Genomic DNA, 9,466 nt, shown 5'->3' on the forward strand with positions numbered 1-9,466 from the left:
TTAAGATAAAAGTTAAGTTAAAAGTTGAGTTAAAAGTTTAAGATAAAAGTTTAAGATAAAGGTTTAAGGTTGATCGCAATCTGACCCTCTAAAGTATTATAGATGAAGTTAAGTGAAAAAGTAATAATGGTTGACAAAAGAGGCATAAATAAAAGCTGTAAAAGCGTGGATCCATTTCTATGTGAAGCTGTGTGTGTAAGCCTCTGCCGCCGAGCAGACATTTCACTTTTAAATGTAGCGTTTTCTGTTCATTGCAATGTGTTTTGAAACCATGGTTGGCATTTAGAGATTGAGATTTGTTAAGGTTTTTGATTTTATCTGCTGTGTTGGTTTTGCCGCCGTGCGAGCAGAATTGTTAAAAAAAAAAAAAAGAGGAGGAGGAGAAAAGAGGTGATTTCTGAGTCTAAAAAAAAAAAATATGGAGTGTGAGCTTGAACAGGAGAAATACGATTCAAAGTGGGGCACTGGGCCTTGGGTTGCGCTCGGAGAGCAAATAGACACATTAACAACTTATTTGGTGGAGCATAATGAAGATCAGAATAAGGAGGAAAAAGCAAACCTGAAAAAGGGGATAGAAGTTCTGGTGCAGGAGAAAGGAGGAAACTTGATAAACAGACAACCATTGGGAAAATACTTGCTAAAAGGGATAAATGATGCTAAGGGAAAACTGATTGAAGCCATGCAGCAAGAAGCAGAAGCAGGAATTCTCACTAGACTAGGCTCAAAAAAGACAGAGAGAAAGCAGAGACAGAGGTCAGGCAGAGAGAAAATATATTAGTTTCATGGCAGAGAATCTCTCATGCATTTGAACACAAAAAACAGGAAGCTGCCACCAGCTCTGAACACGGACCAAATAAACAAACTTCACTTGCACCCCCATACATGGGAGACGTAACTCGCCCCCCAAGAGGCATATACCCCATAATTAATATTACGGAGGGAACTTTGGCAGTCGAGGCAGAGACAGCCCCACGCAGGGCTCATCAGAAGTACTCGGTGTGAATACAACTCCACAACGGACGGTATTAGATCAAACCCCTGACAAACCTCGAGCGTCTGCACAGGACCCTATAGTTTGGTCACAGTTAAACGACACCTTTCTTAAGTCTGCTCAGAGGTTACAGGACTTGTGTGATAAGGCTGAACAGATGCAAAATGACAAAATACTGGCAAAACCAGCCAGAAACATTAAAGTTACACTGGATGCAAATGGAACATGGGGGTCAGAGGAGGATCTTAGTGACAGAAGTGAACACAGAAAAAAGGGGGCATATAGAGAAGACACGGCCAGATCGAATGAGAAACATGAAATGAGACAGGTGTACCACATATCTCATTCTCCAGGAACTGGGGGTGGTCTGGGCCTTGAAGATGCAAGAGTAGACACAGGGAGAGAACAGAGCACAGGAGTTTATCCTCTTCTGAGAAACAGCGCTGGTGGTCAGAAATATGTTCCTATTCCCTTAGGTGACAGAGATGCCATCGTAGATGAACTCCCCAGTATTACAGCAGGAGGGAGCCTTTGGCTGGCCGAGTTAGATCTGTTAACATCAGCAATAACTCTGGCTATGGGGGATTTTAGAGCAATAATGAGCAAATGCATGTCAGGTATGGTCATGAGAGAGGTGGAAAACACAGCAGGGACACAGAATGTGAATAATTCAACTGCAGTACACCTAGTCATTACACCTTTGGCTCGAGAAATTAAACAGCAGTTTCCTAAGCAACAATCACCCCAATCACTAAATTTGAATGGGATTGTAACATGGATCCCAAAGAGTATATAAATAAATCTGCAGAAACCTGGCTCAAACAAACCACAGTTAATCCTAAAGGCACACACACAAACTTAACTGTAATGTTCAGAGAAGCAGTCTAAAGAGGTGTCCCTGAACAGGTTGTAGAATCCATAAAGAATAATCCAGATCTTGCAGGGTGTGAACATGTGAGATGGGAGAGACACCTTCTTCATCACCTTTTAAAGGCACAGAACAAGTTAAAGAAAAAACAGTCTGACACTGAGGATTTAGAGAATCAATTGCTGAAACTCCAACTGCAGGAAGCAAAACAAAAACTGAGTAAAAAGAAAGATAAAAGAAAACAGGTGATGATGGCAGCTGCAGCAACAGGACCCCCATCACAAGGTACACATATTCAGGGAGGGGTTCCAAATTACATGCAAAACACTAATCAATATGTGGGAGGACCTGCTCCTCTCTCTCTCTATCCTTTTATGTATTCCCAAAACAGGTATGGAGGACCCCCTCGTGGAGGAGGGTGGTGTGGGGTTGGTCGTGGACGGAGAGGCTTGGGGAGGCCGTGGAGCAAGGGGTGGATGGTCTAAAGGGCATGACGTATGTTACTCCTGTGGCCGGCCTGGACATTGGGCCCAGCAATGCTGGGACATACCTCAAGGTCAACCAGGGTTCTCAGGGACTGAACAGACTCTGCCATTCACTACGCCTCTGACCTTCGGATGGACAGTTTCTCATGCAACCAGTGGTGTCTGACTGTGCTGACCTCTACTGGGGCCTCCTAACGAACTTACCCTCCAGCAGCCTGATGTCAATGTTCATGACCTGGAAGCCCTGGATCCTGGCTCTGCGTCCCTATGTCTCATCGCCTGGCCCCCCTCGTGTCACCCTTTTCTACGACAGGGACAACTCCGAGTGGTACCAGGAAGCTTTCTTTTCCTCTTTGGGGAAAACGACCTGGGAGGTAAAAATTTCAGATATTTTTGTGGCTCCTGGTGGTGTGGCTGCTGCTATCTGTCTTACAGAACAACAATCAGAGTGGTATCAAATGTCTGAAGAGGCTGTGCCTCACATCTCTCTCTCTTTGCACCCTGAGCATCAAGCTAAGGAGCTGGGCGGCGTGGTTAAACGGTCACTGGCAGCCATAGACTGAATTATCACCGCAGCGCCAGGTTTGTTTTTCTCCCCCTCTCTTGACACATACAAGATCAGTTTTTCAATGTCTGAAACAGTAGAGCTCCATCATGAACAAGCTTTCAGACGTCATGGTAGAAAGAAAATTTGAACACCCTTTAGCAAAACAAATGATAACATCTCTGCCTGCTTCTCTCTGGGCAGAATCGCCTACGGATGTTGGGCTTGTTTCCTGTTCTCCTATTCCATTTCAGGTGGACTCTGAGAGACCCTTCTGGATTCCTCAGTATCCACACAAACCCGCAGCTGAACAGGGCATCACAGAAACAATTACAGGCCTAATTGAGGCTGGCGTGCTGGAACCCTCACAGTCTGTTTGGAACACTCCCATTCTCCCAGTGGAGAAAAAAGGTACCGGTAAATACTGTAAATACAGGTGTAGTCCCTCTGGACTACACCTTGCTGTTTTTCCTTGATGTTTCTGTAACAAAACTGGCTGTTAACGGAGTTTTGTTCCAGAAAAAAGGGGGAGAGAGAAAAGTACTGATGGACGACATGGGAAAAAGGCATCACCCTTGTACACAATGCAGTTGGGATAGCCAAGCTCCAAACATTTCATTCACACATGCAGGCATAAACATGGCAGACTGTTTTGCAGAAGGAGAACCACACGAATGTGCAGAGCAGGTGGCAAAGACAAAGAAGGTAAGACCAGATCTGGAAGCAGCTCCTCTGATGGGACCAGATGTGAGACAGTTGTTTCAGACACACAGATTTGGCCATGGTGTGTTCCTCAGAGGAGGAATTAAAAGACAAATTGACACTGGAAGAGGTGAAAAGATGCCAAAAGGGGGCGTCGCTTGAAGAGAAAAACATGTGGAAGCACAGGGGCGCCACTGAAACAAATAGATGCTGAAGGGGCCCAGTTGGCAGGTTAATTCTGCCCCCTGGGAAAAACAGGAGCTTTTGGACATGTGGAGACTAAACAGATGATGCACAACCTTAAAGAATGGTGGCACTCCTACATGCTTGACATGGTGAAACATTTTGTGAAAAATTGTGTAATGTGTTGACAGTAAAACCCTAAGAAAACTTTATATCCCCAACAGGGACAGTCTCCTCTACTTACATGTCCAGGGAAAGAGATTGTGTTGGATTTCACAGACATGGTGAACACAGTGTAAGGCAAAAGATATTTGCTGGTTTGAGTTGTTTTCACAGGGTGGCCAGAAGCCTGGCCAGCAAAAAAAGATGACAGTAAGACAGTGATAAAATGTCTAATTAATCATTATATCCCCAGGCACGGTTTCCCAGAGAAAATCAGGTCGGACAATGGAACCCACTTTAAAAACAAGGACCTGCAAACCTAGTCCCTGTTTTTGTATTTGTATTTGTGAGGACCTGGAGGCCCACCTCGTTCTAAAACACAGGTTTGGAACAGTGTACCGCCCACAATCTCAAGGAAAAGCGGAAAAAATGAACCAGAACTTGAAAACAAAATTGGCGAAGGTTTGTGCACAAACAAAATTGAATTAGGTTGATGCATTACCTCTGGCTCTGATGTCCATCAGGTGTTCGATCAACTCCAGGACGGGACTGACACCATTTGAGCTCACCACCGGACAAAGCTTTCCAGGTCCCAGAACACCCACTGAGAATCCACTTCTTTCATCACTGCATGGTGTGCAGAAGTCACTACATGATGGCAACCCTAGCAGAATGCGCATTGTGCTCGGAGTTGAGGCAAGCAGGGAAGACCCCCTAAAAGTGATTCAAATTAACCTCCTGACACAAGCAAACAATGAACCTGAAATTGAGACTGCCTTTTTAGATAAAAGGACTGGGGGTGTGCTAATTTTTGACTACTCCAAATTGACTCCTGCTGATGTGATCATGTTAGCAACAGGTTATACGGGAACCAATTTGTGATTAAACTGGTTCACTGCAACAGTGCGACAATACCAAATGTCTAATTGTGTGGCCTGCGCAGCTGGACGACCTAGAATGTATACTGAGCCCGCTCCTTTGATTCGATCTGATGTTTGGGGTTTGTGCGTTTGTGCTATGGTCAGACTTAGAACCCATGTCATAATGGTAGGAGAACAACAACCCCTGATTGACAGCATCTCCGCACGAGTAAAGCGCAGCGCATTTGATTTTACCACAAATTCACGCACTTATATTGACAGCATCGGTGTTCCTGCCCGGTAAGTTCCAGACCAATACAAACTGGTGGACCAGGTTGCTGCAGGTTTTGAGAGTATTTTCCTATGCATAACACCCAACAAACATGTAGACAGAATCAATTATATTCATTATAATGTGCTGAGCTTAACTAATTTAACTAGAGATGCAATTGAAGGTTTGTGCTATTTTTGGAGGTCTCTGTTGTGTCTTTGTGCCAAATCACACAGTGTCTGATGGAACGGTGACCAAGACGCTGGTAGGACTGAAGGCCGTGAGTAAACCATGCAGGAGCAGTCCGGGGAGTCCAACCCCCTGGACGTAAAACGACCGTGGAACTTCAACTTTCCAGTGTTTAGTGAATAAAGCCTAATCTTTTCTGGGTGTGCCGAGATGTGAGACTGTAGGCGCCTTCCGTGATTGATGTACCAATTTACAGCTGAAACGTCACACTGAAGCCTGAGATCTTCACATTTCGTTGTTTGCATTTTCTCTTTTTAAGTATTGTCTAACATTTCTTCATATTAAAGTTTATCTTATTAACTTTTGGTTTACTGAATCTATTACCTAACACTTTAGGCATTTTGCACTTTTGTAACTATTATTCGGCTTATATTTTGTTGAGATTTACAGTATTACCTTAACATTTTGCTCACTGTACATTTTATCATTCTTTAACATTTTACTAATAGATTTTTAAATTATATTACCATTACTCATTTTTAACATTTTATTAATGTCACAGTTTATTAACATTCACATATTATTTGAAAAAATGCACTCATTTATAGTTCATTAACACTCACATTTTCTTCTAACAATTAAACGTCCTTTAACATTTTATTTATTTTTTTTTATGTTATTGTTTAGCCTGTAAGAGGGACATTGTGATTTCGGTCCGCCGCCTTCGGAGGCGTGGGGTGCTCTATCTGTTTTACCCCCAACAATAAAATGGCATGAAAGACAACAGCAAAGTTTGAAGACGGGTCAACATCTGTAATGAGCCTCGGGGGATGTTTCCAGATAGGGGCAATGTCTACTCAGGATGGAGAGCCCTCTTAAGTTGTGTGGTCTCTTTGAGACCAAAAGGGGGAGTTGTTGAGGCACTTAGGTCAAGGTCAAATACACACATATGCTTCTACACACATTACACTCTCATACTTTCACACAAAGGCCTTTGTATTTGTAACAGATACAGAAACTGAATCATCTCCTCACTCCCGTCTCCAAGCAAATAGAGATTTAGGTGACGCAGGACATCGGATGACCACTGGGCGTGTTCTTAGATCATAAGCAACGAATCTTCCCGTTTTTTAAACACATTCTGTATAAACTCGGGGCCCCTGGTTTTCAATTCTAGTCTGTGATGGTAAGCGTCTTTTTTTTTAGCGCTAAAAAAGAATAAAAAACGTAAAGTCTGATTGCTTTGTGTTGGCTGATTTGCTGCTCGTGCGCTTGCACGTTTTTGGTCTATTGGGTTTAGAATAAATGATGGTTTTCACAACAATAGTAATAGAGTGAACAATATAAACTAAAGATACTTTTTTTTTTTACTTTCTCTACAAATAAATTCAATGCAAACAATTCGCTGATGTTTCATAGGGGACAACACGCTGTGAGGGTTTTCTTTTTTATTCCAAGCAGAAACATTTATCTAAACTCTAAATGTAAAGCTGCTAAACAAAAACAAAATCAAATGGAAATCAAAAAAGAATATAATAAACATTGGTCATCACAATTTTATTTTAAAAACAAACCCCAACAAACAAGTACATTAAACTGAAAATGAAAAATTTGAACACATTAAGAAAATTCTGGTATTTCATACAACACAAAGAAAATGTTGTTAATTCTATAGTCTAAATATTTTCTGTTTGCATTACAAGCCTCAGTGATTCAGAGAGTAAATGGTGGATCTGAAGTTTGGGTCAGGTTATAATTTCTGTTAAACATTTCATGCTGCAAGCATTCCAACAGCAGACTAGATCAACGGATGGGAAAATCTTTTAATGTGAACTTCCTCATCCTCTGAGCTGTGCAGCAGTTCTGTCTTCTTCGTCTGTTTTCTTCTTTCCTGAAATATGTATTTTAAAATCCTAAAGTTAAACAACCTGCTGTTTTTACACAACAGAAAATACAATATCAGAAATATTAATGGAAATGATTTGTACAGTTAGAGCACATTTTCTTTATTTTAAATTAAATCTTTTCTCAGATCTCTGATTTTGAATTTTGTTACAAACTAATTAGACCAGCAAAGTTAAAATAAACTACAAGAAAAAATATGCTTATTAAACAGTAAAAAGGAGCAATCAAGAATAAAAGTAAAGCACCAATAACTAAGTAAACAATGCAGTGATTATTAGGAGAAGTAATATTACAGATTAGTATTAATATGCATTTTCAGAAACAAATGATTGGCTGAGCGCTTTGCATTCTGGGAGTTTATTTTGTTTCTTTTCTCTTATTTTAACACCAATCAGATTCTGGATAAACTTTATTGGTCATTTTTCCTGCACAAACAGGAGATTTTATTTTGCTTTCAACTGTTCACACCATATAACATCTCCTTGGTGTAGCATTTGCCTTCATTCTCCATCATGTTGATCTTTTTGATCAGATCAGTAACTTGTGATCGATTCTTTATTTGATGGTTATTGAACACATGGTATCTTCCTCCACACTCTCTGATCAGATTCTTACAGGCATCATCACAATCATCTTCAATGTATTGTTCAATGGAGATCTTATCATTTTCCAGTGTATCTCCTCTGGTAAACAGGACGATGGTAAACTTCTTATAATTTTCTCCCAAAACTTCCTGAATCAGTTTCAGTGTCTCAGTGTCTTCTACAGAGAATCTGCCGATCGGTAAAACCAGCAGGAAGACATGAGGACCTGGATGCACCAGACTGATACATTCCCTTATCTCTTCATTAACCTGACTCAAGGACAAGTTGGTGTCAAACAGACCAGGAGTGTCAACAACATCAACATGGCGACCGTCTATCACACATTCAGCTTTCTCACAGCTTCTAGTAACTGACTGTGGAGAAACTCCAGATTTAAACTGGTTTCTTCCCAGGATGGTGTTTCCTGATGAACTCTTCCCACTGCCAGTTTTCCCAATCAGAACGATCCGGAGACGCTCTGGATTATCTGGGAAATTATAGAAAAAATAATATGAATATTACATTAAATTAAATGAAAAGTGCATCAAGCTTAAACCTTTAGATGTAATAATTAACTGTAAACTGAGGAATTGGTCACTGTCTCATAAAATCATTAAGTTTTCTGATGTAGAGCTGGGGAATGATTGAGTTCTGCAGCTTTAGATGAGTCTCTTCTTCAACTCACCTGAGTTAAATAATAAGGCAGGATGCTGAGGAAATGATTCAGTTGTTTGACTGTGTTGGAACAGAGAGCCATCTAAGAGTTTCATCACAGCCTAACCCACCGGCCCATCCCCGCTCTGAGCAACCGCTTTATTGCTCCTTGATGACCGTAAAGGTAAATCAGTAATGACACAATCAGCAAAAGTCTTTGTCTAGCCTGCAGAGATCAGCAGGAACCAGCCATGAATGAATGAATGGATGACCTTTGACCCCAAGAGGGTCTCTCCTCCTGAGGACGGCTCAGGAGTATCACTGGTTATAAAGCATGTCACAGCAAGACGGCTAAAAGCAGCTGCTGCATTTTATTCTGTTTAATTCCAGTCATAAAAATGGAAAATGACCTACAAACTGTTCGTCACTTCAGCTTTAGATTATACATCGGCTCAACATTAGGTGGTATCAGAACGCTATCTCTGATTAAAGCTTCAACAGTTAAGGAATAGAAACATGATAGTCACATGTGTCATGTGATCAGTATTTTGATTAGCTTCCTTACTATGTTGAGAATATAATTTGTTCTTTTATCCTGGTTCTGTTCTTCACATGTTGGTTCAGATTCATTTTTTAATGAGGGCGTGGCTAGTTCCTGTCAGTCATTCTGAGGCTGACAGACCATAACACTGAAGTAAAAAAGTTGGTTTGTATCATTTCCTGCAGACAGTCTGTGATTAATATGGATCCCTGAACACTGAGAGATTTAGAAACATTTTCTAGTGTCTTAATCAAAAATTTGACCATCAGAAGTGTCAGAAAATGAGAATCTGCTACAGTGTACAACAGATTATTTTAGATGTTGAGTGTTTATTTTTTCTTCATGTGTTCTCATGCTAATGATTAAGTTGTGTAAAAACTTTTTTCTTACCTTCAGAGAAACTTTTCTCCTTCCCTTCCAACAGATCTGATGTGTCCTTTTGGTTTTTCTCCACAATATTCTCAATTATCTCCATTAACTCTTCATGGCCTCCAGAGTCAGCTGAAAACATATAGCATCTTTCTTCA

At 41.0% G+C, this 9,466-nt stretch overlaps 1 protein-coding gene and 1 pseudogene across 1 annotated transcript; both read right to left on the reverse strand.

Moving 5' to 3' along the window:
- LOC129365897 (GTPase IMAP family member 8-like) overlaps positions 1–9,466 on the reverse strand; it is a 71,934-nt pseudogene that overhangs the window by 11,481 nt on the left and 50,987 nt on the right.
- LOC129365917 (GTPase IMAP family member 4-like) lies at positions 6,798–9,463 on the reverse strand. Its single transcript, XM_055039469.1, has 2 exons — positions 9,330–9,463; positions 6,798–8,231 (listed from the first exon to the last, which is right to left on the reverse strand). Exons 1-2 carry the CDS (start codon positions 9,448–9,450, stop codon positions 7,615–7,617), a joined length of 738 nt encoding a protein of 245 aa, XP_054895444.1. The 5' UTR covers positions 9,451–9,463; the 3' UTR covers positions 6,798–7,614.

This window comes from Poeciliopsis prolifica, unplaced genomic scaffold, assembly GCF_027474105.1.
Source record: "Poeciliopsis prolifica strain line A6 unplaced genomic scaffold, Auburn_PproV2 SCAFFOLD014, whole genome shotgun sequence".
NCBI lineage: Eukaryota > Metazoa > Chordata > Actinopteri > Cyprinodontiformes > Poeciliidae > Poeciliopsis > Poeciliopsis prolifica.

What these genes read in the sequence shown, in the direction of transcription:
- LOC129365917 (XM_055039469.1), bottom strand. Translation starts at nt 9,450, where the DNA reads ATGTTTTCAGCTGACTCTGGAGGCCATGAAGAGTTAATGGAGATAATT. An exon ending in GGAGAAAAGTTTCTCTGAAG is followed by an intron (nt 8,232 to 9,329) that starts GTAAGAAAAAAG and finishes ATAATTTCCCAG; the next exon opens with ATAATCCAGAGCGTCTCCGG.